We start from the raw sequence: 12162 nt of genomic DNA on the forward strand, positions 1-12162 counted from the left end.
CTGCATTAGACAAGCTATATGATTAAGATACTAATTGTCTTTAGTAATAATATGGATGAAAGAATATGCTACTTTTGTCAACAGAAACAGTTATAGAAACGTCAGAAGAAAAGAGGCTATAATAAGAAGTTATAGTCCAGGGAGTTCCTGTTGTGGCACAGTGGAAATGTACCCAACTAGTATCCATGAAGGTGCAAGTTTGGTCCCTGGCCTCACTCAGTGGGTTGGGGAATCCAGTGTTGCCATGAGCTGTGGTGTAGGTCATAGACACTGCTTGGATCTGGCATTGCTATGGCTGTGGCATAGGCTGGCAGCTATAGCCCCAATTGACCCCTTGCCTGGGAACTTCCACATGCCATGGGTGTGGCCCTAAAAAGCTAAATAAATAAATAAAAGAAGTTATGGTCCAAATAGGAAACAAAAATTGGAATGGGGTATGATTTTGAGCAACTGTTGACAAAAGAAAAGAAAATCCATTTGATACTACTGCTGCTTAACAAAAGTACTACAAACTTAGCAGCAGAAAACAACACATATTTACTATCTCATAATTTCTGGGGGTCAGGTGTCCAGGCACAGCCTACCTAGCTCATCCTCTGCAAGGCTGCAATCAAGGTGTCAGCCACGCTATTCCATTCTATTCCATTCCCATGTCTGGGAAGAATATGTTGCCAAGCTCACTTGAGTTGTTGGCAGAAATCATTTGGCAGAATTTGCCTGCTGCTCTAGATTAAGTGCCAAGCTTCTTTCTGGCTATTGACTGAAGGCCACCCTCAGTGCCCTGATTTGTGAGCTTCCTAACATGGTTGCTCATTTCTAACTTCATCAAACTGGTGAGAGGGGTCTCTAGACTAAGTCTGCTAACAAGACAGAGTCTTATAAAATGTAAAATAATCATGGTGTGACATCATATCACCTTTACCACATTCTACTGATAAGAAGCAAACTAAAGGATCAGCCCACACTCAAGGGGAGAGCATTACACAAAGGCATGAGCATTAGGAGGCAGGCACCATGTAGGGGTCACCTTAGACTTCATCTATCACAATTATAAATGCTGAATGTTAATTTAACATTTTTAGAGGCTTCTGCTTTTGACCATTAAAAGTAAATGATAGTGGAGTTCCCGTCATGGCTCAGTGGTTAACCAACCCAACTAGGATCCTTGAGGATGTGGGTTCAATCCCTGGATTCACTCAGTGGGTTAAGGATCAGGCGTTGCTGTGAGCTGTGGTGTAGGTCGCAGATGCGGCTTGGATCCCGCATTGCTGTGGCTGTGGTGTAGGCCAGCAGCTACAGCTCTGCATGGCCCCTAGCCTGGGAAGCTCCACGTGCTGCAGGAGCAGCCCTAAAAAGACACACATACACACACACACACACACACACAAAGTAAATGATAGCAAACTTACCCATTCACTATAACAAGAATAGAGAAATATGTGAGAAAATGTTCTAGATATGAGAAAATAGGCAGCACAAGGCTGTGAGTCCTGAAAAGGGGGAAACAAATGATGTGGGCCCTACAATCACCTGGATTGTATTTGGAAGCACTTTATAAACAGTGGCACCGGAAGAGGAAACTAAGTAGGGCACAGTGATTTCAATGACTCAAGGAAGATTCTATGTTGGCTTTGAAGAAGCAGCCATGTTGTAAGGTCATGAGGCTAGGACCTGAAGTTAGCCTTGTAGGAGTTGAGAGTGACCAAGCTGACAGTCAACAATAACAACAAAAAAGAGGACTTCAGTCCTATAACCATGAGGACCAGAATTCTGCCAACTAATAAACTTGGAAGATTTTGGGCCTCACATGAGGTCACAGCCCTAGCCAATATCTTGATTTTAGCTGGTCAAAAGTACATAATCTAAATCTAATCATGAGGAAACAGTACAAAATAACTAGCTAAAATAAAGAACCCCCCCCAAACCCAAAATAACTAGCTATACTTTTCAAAAATATTAATGTCACAAAACACAAAGAAAGAGTCTTTTTTTTTTTTTTTTTCCTTTTTAGAGGCACACTTGCAGCCCATGGAAGCTCCAAGGCTAGGGGTTGAATTGGAAATGAAGCTGCCAGCCTATGCCACCACAGTCACAGCAATGCCAGACCTGAGCCGTGTATGTGACCTATACCACAGCTCAGGACAATGCCAGATCCTTAAGCCACTGAGCAAGGTTAGCACTAGATAACCCACCAGCATTCTCATGTATACTAGTCAGGCTTGTTTCTTGTGCGCCACAATGGGAACTCCAAGAAAGAGTCAAATTGTCCCAAATTAAATGAGACTAAAGGGACACAGCAAATGAATGCAATATATGAGCTTAGATTTTCTTTTGCTATAAGGAACATTATTGGTATAATTGGCAAAATCTAAATGTGAATTGTTTACTGGATATTAGCAACTGAGTCAGTGCTAACATTCTGATTTTTGATAATCATACTCTGGTTATATATAGCAATTTTTAAATTAAAAAATATACAGTTAAATATTTAAGGGTAATGGGGTATATCTGTAACTTGCTGTTAAAACAGTTCATAAAAATAACCACAAACAAAAACACAGAAAGAGAAAAATGAGAAAGCAAATATAGTAAGATTTTAATATTTGAAGAATGTGAGGAAGAGATTTAGAATTTCTTTGAAGTATTCTTATAACTTTTCTGTAAGCTTGAAATTATGTCAAAATAAAAAATTTAAGAAAAAGCTATATGTACAAAGGTGCTCATTATAGCATTATTTATAACAGTGAGAACTTCATTCATTTAATAATTACTGGGTATCTTATACTCTAAGTGGTATGCTGGACATGAGGAATATAACAGTGAACAAGTGAGACCAGTTACGTGGCTTAGAGATTGAGGGGTTTCTTGGGATGTAATATTTGTAAAGCTCAAGCTGGAAAAGTTGGTCGCCCTTGGTAGAACTTAACTGTGATGGCAGCACATGGAGATGTTTATGAAATTATAGCACAGTCATTCGACATAATAAGGGAAAATCAAAATAGAAATGTAAAACATTGTAATAACAGAGTAAGATACTTATTCTAAGAGTTAAGGAGTTCCTGTTGTGGCACTGCAGAAACAAATCCAACTAGGAACCATGAGGTTGCGGGTTCGATCTCTGGCCTTGCTCACTGGGTCAAGGATCTGGCGTTGCTGTGAGCTGTGGTGTAGGTAGCAAATGCAGTTTGGATCCTGCATTGCTGTGGCTATGGTGTAGGCTGGCAGCTGTAGCTCTGATTTGACCCCTAGCCTGGGAACCTCCATATTTTGGGTACGGCCCTAAAAAGTAAAAAAAAAAAAAAAAAAAAAAAAAAAAAAGTTAAGTTAAAAAAAAAAGCAGAGTACACTGTAAATACTATCAGAATTGTACATCTATATGCATATAAAAATATACAAAGACAAAATAAAAAATTGCACCCAAAAAATCAAATACCTGGGAATACACCTGACCAAGGAGGTAAAGAATTTATATGCCGAGAACTATAAAACTTTAATCAAGGAAATTAAAGAGGATTCAAAGAAATGGAAAGATATTCCATGCTCCTGGGTTGGAAAAATTAATATTGTATAAATGGCCATACTACCCAAAGCAGTCTAGATTCAATGCAATCCCTATCAAATTACCCATGACATTTTTCACAGCACCAGAACAAACAATCCACAAATTTATAAGGAACCACAAAAGACCCAGAATTGCCAAAGCAATTCTGAAGAACAAAAACCAAGCAGGAGGCATCACTCTCCCAGACTTCAGGCAATATTACAAAGCCACAGTCATCAAGACAGTGTGGTACTGGTACCAAAACAGAGAGACAGACCAATGGAACAGATTAGAGAACCCAGAAATAAACTCAGACACCTTTGGTCAGTTAATCTTTGACAAAGGAGGCAAGAACATAAAATGGGAAAAAGACAGTCTTTTCAGCAAGTATCACTGGGAAACCTGACAGCTGCATGCAAATCAATGAAACTAGAACACACCCTCACACCATGTACAAAAATAAACTCAAAATGGCTGAAAGACTTAAATATAAGACAAGCCACCATCAAAATCCTGGAAGAGAACATAGGAAAAACATTCTCTGACATCAACCTTACAAATGTTTTCTCAAGTCAGTCTCCCAAAGCAACAGAAATAAAAGCAAAAATAAACCAACGGGGCCTCATTAAACTGAAAAGCTTTTGCACAGCAAAAGAAACCAAAAAGAAAACAAAAAGACAACTTACAGAATGGGAGAAAATAGTTTCAAATGATGCAACTGACAAGGGCCTAATCTCTAAAATATAAAAACAACTTAACAGCAAAACAGCCAACAACCCAATTGAAAAATGGGCAAAGGACCTGAAGAGAGGTTTCTCCAAGGAAGATATACAGGTGGCCAACAAACGCTTGAAACAATGCTCAACACCACTGATTATTAGAGAAATGCGAATCAAAACTACCATGAGATACCACCTCACACCAGTCAGAATGTCCATCATTAATAAGTCCACAAATAAAAAATGCTGGAGGGGATGTGGAGAAAAGGGAACCCTCTTGCACTGTCGGTGGGAATGTAAGCTGGTACAGCCACTGTGGAGATCAGTATGGAGGTACCTTAGAAATCTATACACAGAACTATCATATGACCCAGCAATCCCACTCTTGGGCATATATCTGGACACAACTCTAATTAAAAAAGACACATGTGCCTGCATGTTCATTGCAGCACTATTCACAATAGCCAAGACATAGAATCAACCCAAATATCCACTGGTAGATGATTGGATTAGGAAGATGTTGTATATATACACAATAGAATACTACTCAGCCATAAAAAAGAATGAAATAATGCCATTTGCAGCAACATGGATGGAACTACAGACGCTCATCTTGAGTGAAGTAAGTCAGAAAGAGAAAGACAAATACCATATGATATCACTTATATCTGGAATATAATATACAGCACAAAGGAACCTTTCCACAGAAAAGAAAATCATGGACTTGGAGAATAGACTTGTGGTTGCCAAGGGGGAAGGGGAGGAAGTGGGAGGTACTGGGAGCTTGGGGTAAAGAGATGCAGAATGTAGCCTTTGGGATGGATTAAAAATGGGATCCTGCTGTATAGTACTGGGAACTCTGTCTAGTCACTTATGATGGTACACTTAATGTGAGAAAAAAGAATGTATACATGCATGTGTAACTGGGTCACCATGCTGTACTGTAGGGAAAAAAAAAGATAAATAAATAAAATAAAATAAATAGTACTCATTGTGATTGTGTTTCCTATTTGAATTTCCTATGTTAAAAATTTTTGTAATTAAAGACAAATTTCAGGAGTTCCTGTCATGGCACAGTGGAAATGAATCTAACTAGGAACCATGAGGTTGCAGGTTCGATCCCTGGCCTTGCTCACTGGGTCAAGGATCGGGAGTTGCTGTGAGCTGTGGTGTACGTAGCAAAAGCAGCTTGGATTCTGTACTGCTGTGGCGTAGGCCGGCGGCTGTAGCTCCAGTTAGACCCCTAGCCTGGGAACCTCCATATGCCTTGGATTCAGCCCTAAAAAGACAAAAGACAAAAGATAAAAGACAAAAAAAAAAAAAAAAAGAAAGAAAAAGAAAAATTTCATTCCAAAAAAGTTACTAACATTTCAGGAAATTGTCATAATTAAATCTACATAAATGGACTGAGTAATTGAGTTTAAGAAAATTCGATTAGTCAGTCAAGATCATCAAAAAATTTATAAAAGATAGTTACAATGATGGGTATCTTTTTTCTTTTTTGGTCTTTTTAAGGCTGTACCTGCAGCATATGGAGGTCCCTAGGCTAGGGGTTGAATTGAAGCTGTAGCTGCCAGCCTACACCACAGCCACAGTAACACCAGATTCCGAGCCAAGTCTGCAATCTATACCACAGCTCATGGCAACACTGGATCCTTAACCCATTGAGGCCAGGGTTTGAACCTGCGTCTTCATGGATGCTAGTCAGATTCATTTCCACTGAGCCACGATGGGAACTCCAAGATGAGTATCTTTAAATCTAATATAATATGACTTATAATTTGTTTGGAAGGTGAAGTACACAATTTACCAGCTAAAGGCAGTCAGGGGAGACTATAAATTTCTCAAAGGCAGGAATTTCGTGTTCCTGGTGCCCGATACAATGGCAATCCATCACCAGTAGTTTGCTTATTAAGCTGAGGTGCTGAATACTATATACTCTTTTTTTCCAAAATATATTACTTCTTCATTTTTGATTTTTTTCTTGGTCTTTTAAAACATTTTATTTTTTTTTAAGTTTTATTGAAGTATAGTTGACTTACAAGGTTGTGATAATTTCTGCTGTGCAACAAAGTGATTCAGTCATACATACACACATATCCATTCTCTCCCAGATTCTTTTCCCACATAGATTATCACAGAATATTGGGTAGAATTCTTTGTGCTATACAGCATGTCCCCGTTGGCCAATCATTCCATATACCTCAGTGCTCTCTTGAACAGAGGTTTTTAATTTGCTTCTAAGGTATCCAGAAATGCCAAGTCTTGGTGAGGAGGGGGACAGATGTGGTTTGTCATTTATAAACCTCCTTGTATCTTACTAAAAATTGTGGATATGTCTATTTTGTGAAGGGAAAAGTTTACAGCTTTCACCACAGTTTCAAAGAGGTCAAAAGTACTGTTTTGCATAAACAAAGAATATTATGAAATTTTTCTAATAACTTTGAAATTTAATAACTATATAGAGCCATTTATTTAATTTTTACATCGTGGTTAGGTCAGAGACAAAGTGGTGTTATGACCTTAAAATCTGAGTGAAAAAAACCCCCAAATTCCTCAACCCCAGGTTAAGTTTAAGCTTGACTGTGAAATATCGCAAATCTATCCAATGATTTACTAGCACATATCAACCTGATGAATAATTACAGAATGCCTTCTATACTACGTATTACCAAGAAACATTTGACGAAATGCTAAGTTTTTAGATACATTTAGGGAGTGGGCCAATTAAAGGGAAAACATTTATTTATTCATTTTAATTGTAAGTGTGCCAAGCACTGAGCTAGGCATTGATAGTTCAAAAAGAACACTCAGATCTTTTGAGAAGTACAAAGTCTACTGGAAAAGACAGACGTATAAAAATATAATTGTTCACAATATAGTCAGGTAGAAATAAATAATTTCCTGAAGAAGTTAAAGTATATATCCAAGAGGAATTGATATCTAAGCTGGAGGAGTTTCATCACTAACAGAAAGCAATGGAGGCTGAGATAGACAACATTTAGGCTGTGGGGATGTTTACAAAGGTATGGAAGATCCCTCCTGCGTTTGGAGGATGGGTTAGGGAAAAGACTAGTAGAAGATAAGGTCCAGAATGGAAAGGGTCAATGAATTCATGATGAATCTGGATGTTTTCCTGAATGCAAAAAAGCTGTGACTATTAAAGGTTTTTAAGGAGAGGAGGAATTAATTGGAAAAAAGTAACTCTGAGAGTAATGTAGAAGACAGACTAATGTGGGAAAGAAAAAAGATATGAAAATCTTTATGTAAAAGCGGTCTTTCTGAAAAATTTAATGGCAGACATTCTCACAGAAACCTATCACGGACCTACTGTTTGCCTAAGAGCTGCACAGCCTCGTTGCTGCTTACCTGTAACAGAGAGATTAGTTACCGCAGCGCTAGTTAGAGGAAGGACTGGATTGACTGTGAGGGTAGTTGCTGCACTGCTTGTCACAAGGCTTGGCGTGGTTGCCACCTAGAGGTCAGAAGTGAAAATATGCAAAAGCATTTAAAAATCAAGATATAAAAATTTAAAGTCCATATTATAGATTTATTTTTCCTATTAAAATTTTAAAATTCCAGGTATAATAGAATAAAATAAAAGGGCCTACAATGAAATGATTTTATTAGTTATTCCTTGATCTCGGGAGTTGCAAAAACTGGCTTATGTTGAAACGTTGCTTTTAGCAGATGGTTTTTCACTGATATTACAAATAACTTTGCCCAAGTTTCAAAAAGAAATAAAAAAAAATCCCCAAATTTCAAGTCAGATATACTCTAAATCAGTATGAAATACTATACCTATTACAAACTTAATTTAAACAAGAAAAAACTACTCAAGGGGATCAGAGAATCTGGGTGGTTTTTTTTTTTTTTGGCCGCCCTGCAGCATATGGAGTTCCTGGGCCAGAGATCAGGTCCAAACACACTGGCAACCTATGTCACAGCTGCAACAACACCAGATCCTTAACTCACTATGCCACGCCAGGGATGGAACCTGTGTCCCAGTGCTCCAAAAATGCTGCCAATCCAATCCATTTCGCTAAGGCGGGAACTCCTAATCTAGGGTTCTTGTATTACTTTCATTTTCGACTATGTGGGGGCAAGACTGTCTTGGTTTTGCTTTTTTAATAAAATTATATTATGGAAAGAATGTAAACAAATTAAAAAAACTGACAGTTTCTTTTTGAAATAACAAGTATTTCTACATTGTTGTAAGAAATACTGCCTTCCGTCCTTCCTTCTTCTAGTAGAAATATATCCAAAACACGAAATAGTCACCTACGTAAAACAAAATTGTACCTAGTGACTTTTTCATTACTACCATCTCATGGACTTTATATGATTAAAGCTTCACCATTTAACAACTATAGGCTTCACTTAACAAATTAGTAAGTGCTTATTAATGAGGACCTTAGTTTGAATAGCCTCCCAGTATAGAATAATAATCAAATAAATTAAAAACAAATTAACAAGGTATCAGAAATGCAAACTCAACAATATTTCCATCTTTGGAATCCTAGTTGGAAATGTGGCATCACATTTATAATTGTAAAGATCAAGGGAGTCACATGGCCACTCCATGTCCCTTCAGTCTAGGAATATTATCCTCATGTTAACAGCAGAGGTTACTCAATGAGGTTATAAATAAAAGGCCAACATGTGTGTAAAGATCTGAGACAGTTGTTTTAATACAAGTTCAATAAATCTGGGAATTTATTGTCACTTAATCACATAAGTGTAAGTTTAATAAATTGAGCTTCAGAACCCAACATGAATAAAAAGCAACTAAAGATTTTTTTAGATAACTGGAATTAGCCACAAATTTACTCCCATTACATAATAACCTAGCAAATTATACCAGAGAAGAGAATAATAGAACTTCAATGAAATAGGAAAGGATTAAAACTGTTTACTTTAGGAGTTCTCGCTGTGGTGCAACAGGACCAGCAGCGTCTTGGGTACACTGGGACGCAGGTTTGATTCCTGGCCCGGCATTAAGGATCTGGTGTTGCTGTTGCGTGGCTTAGGTTACAACTGTGGCTCGGATCTGATCCCTGGCTGGAAACTCCATATACCATGGGGTGGTCAAAAAAAAAAAAAAAAAAAGAAAGAAAATTGTTTACTTTAAAAAATAAAAATCAGTAAGTTCTTAGGTTAACAAGAAGAGATTTAATTACTTTGGTAACATTTTAAATATAAATTTAAATACCTTTATTCAATATGAATATGTACAGTAAATTCCTATAGTGAAATACATTTATTTGATAGGTGATTTGTAAAATTGTAAAAATTAACCCTTGAGCTTGTATCTCTATTCTTCACCCTTACCAGTGAGGTTGGGCTGGGGAAAATTGCTTTGATAGGTGAGCTGCTGGTCCCACCACTGCTTGGTGGGTTGATTCTTTTTTCTTTCTGGCGGCGGTTACAAAACCAAACACGTATCACTTCTTTTTCCATATTAAGCTGATCAGCAATCATGGTGATCTCTTCCGAGGTAGGCTTTTGATTCTGAAGGAGAAAAAAAAAATCTTCTTTTGGAAAACTGGCATAAAATGCCATTAAATGAATAAATGGGGAGGAACAAGTAAGAGAATGAAGTTGGGGTTTATGTGGCCACATTACTCCACTTTTAACAAAGAAGTTCTATAGACAGACTTTCTAATGAGCATATATATATTTATCAAATGTTGTTATATTAACTTAGAATAAGTTATTCTTGAATATATACATATATATTTTTTATTTTAAAGGGCAATTACTTTTGAATGAAACCAATACTTTATTAGTGGGAATTTAAGAAATTTCCTGCTGCTTTACACACACAGTCTCACTTGGACAACATGAGGCACGCAACAAGGCTGTGGGGCAGGAAAGACAGTTATTATTACAGATAAAAGAACTTTACCTTTAAGAGACCAAGTAACTTGACCAATCATAGTTCATAAGTAGCAAAACTGATAAAGACTCCTATTTCAATGCTCCTTCTACTGTGCTCAAGCCTTTTCTAAATTAGGAAAGTTAAAATTTTGTTGGAAGCTTTGATTTTGCTATTCCCTGGTACCAATACCCTGGTACAAAAAGACAAACATCTGCAGAAGTGATAGGGATGGAGTAGACACAGGTGTTTTTAGAAGTCTCAATAAAGGACCACAGATAACGAGGGAAACTTAGGGGACAATGGGAGATCACTGTAAGTAAATAAATTGCTCAAAAAAGACTTCAGCACAAGACAGCTTTGCTTCATTAGTGGAGCCTTGCGAATTGCCTCAGGTCTTGGGTGGGGGATGGGATGAGGCCTTCATTCATATTCAGACCAAGGGCAAGAGTTTGAGGACCACCCTTCTGCAGATTTGAATACTAAAGAGGAACTACTACTCCCAGAAAGGAAGAGGAGGGCTTTTCCAACCCCCACCCCCTTAGGTGATAAAACTGTAGCCCACCAGATCCTCAGGGCAGAGGTTCCTTGCCTGCCTGCTTGCATCTCTCACAAGCGTCCCATCTCAATAAATCTATTTCTTGCCTATCACTTTGTCTCTCGCTGAATTCCTTCTGTGCAAAGACATGCAAAACCTGAACCTGAGTGAGTCCAGACACAGGGTGAGTGATTCTAATTTAAAACCGTGGGTTCAAGTCCCAATCTGGGTTTGGGCCAGGTTTGAGTACCGGCACATGGGTTCAAGTCCCAATCTGTGTTCTGGCTAGGTTCAGGCCGTTACTACTGTCAGTTTCAGAAGCAATGTGAACTTCATAGCCCACCAAGGCCTTTAGTGTTCTGGTTCCAAACTACTATTCTAAGCACGCGAACACTAGAATTTAGCCAAACCAAAGTACTGGTGTTCCCCTGATACACGTCATGGTTTTTCTCCCTGGGTGCTTTTGCTCGAAGGGCTTTTCTCCCACCTCTTCCTGTCTGTGAATTCCCACGTATCCTACAGCAGCTGCTGCCTCCCTCACCTTGAGTGCTCACATGAATCTGAGCCTCTGAACCCTAAAGAACTCTGGTTTTGTTTTCTATGCTCAGTAACTTACTTTGTCTTATTTTCTCCAGTATGTTTATAAGCATGCATAAAGGCCAAGGCTTACAAGTCTATATTTTATTGTCTACAGCAATTAACATTTGTACTATACAGACAAACCCATGTATATGAAAAGTAAAAACCTACTAACCTCCAAGAAACTCTTCTCTAAGGCCACACGGATGTTGGTCTCTATGCTGGTGCGTTTTTTCCTCCTACGGTTCAAGCCCTCAACTCCCAGCCCTGGAGAATTCAGGGCACTTGGGCTGGAGAGAGCCGAATCAGATGAGAGGTTCTCTGTAAGAAAGAAGAAAACAAGTGAATCAAATTAACTGAACACAATTTATGTATGTAATACATGTATGTTAACAACAACAAAACTGACCAATCTATGTTAAGCTAAAAGCACGTCTGAAAAGGTTTTCATAATCCACATTAAAATATAGTTTACTACCATGGATCTTTCCACTGTTCTTGGCATTCTTTGTCTCAGAATGGTTGACTATACTGTCACTGCCACTCTCTGTTTTGTTTCTGAGAAAGCAGAAATTTACTACCCCTACCCTTAACTCTATGTCTTCTCAGTTCTGTTCTTATGTTTTGGTGTTGTTTGCTGATTTATTTATTAGCTCTAAGGATAAAAGGAAGAAAGCTTCTTGGAAAATATTCAATGTTTAACATTTATCTTGCAAATGACCTCTCATTTTATTTCATTGGTATTTCCCTTCCCCCAAACCAGACACATAATGAAACACTTCTATACACTTTAAAGTTTAAACAAGGTTCTGTTTAATGACCCTGGGCATGTCACAGAATTCTCTGAGTTTCTTTCCACTCTACAAAAAAATGAGATGGAGGGAAGAGACCAGTGAGCCAAACCCAG

General features: G+C 38.1%; 2 protein-coding genes across 10 annotated transcripts in view; both read right to left on the minus strand.

Annotated features, from left to right (window-relative positions):
• RCSD1 (RCSD domain containing 1) overlaps positions 1–12162 on the minus strand; it is a 501912-nt gene that overhangs the window by 286596 nt on the left and 203154 nt on the right. The gene's annotated exons all lie outside the window — the stretch shown is intronic.
• Positions 1–12162, minus strand: part of POU2F1 (POU class 2 homeobox 1) — a 180200-nt gene that overhangs the window by 14808 nt on the left and 153230 nt on the right. For all 6 annotated transcript variants that reach the window (NM_214264.1, XM_005663132.4, XM_005663134.4 and 3 more), the window contains 3 exon segments: positions 7630–7735; positions 9592–9771; positions 11431–11576. In NM_214264.1, the coding sequence (NP_999429.1) occupies positions 7630–7735; positions 9592–9771; positions 11431–11576 (432 nt within the window).

Source organism: Sus scrofa, chromosome 4, assembly GCF_054392235.1.
Source record: "Sus scrofa isolate SSC_HxYL_T2T_F1_AM1 chromosome 4, Sscrofa_HxYL_maternal_Yorkshire_Landrace_v2.0, whole genome shotgun sequence".
Taxonomy (NCBI): domain Eukaryota; kingdom Metazoa; phylum Chordata; class Mammalia; order Artiodactyla; family Suidae; genus Sus; species Sus scrofa.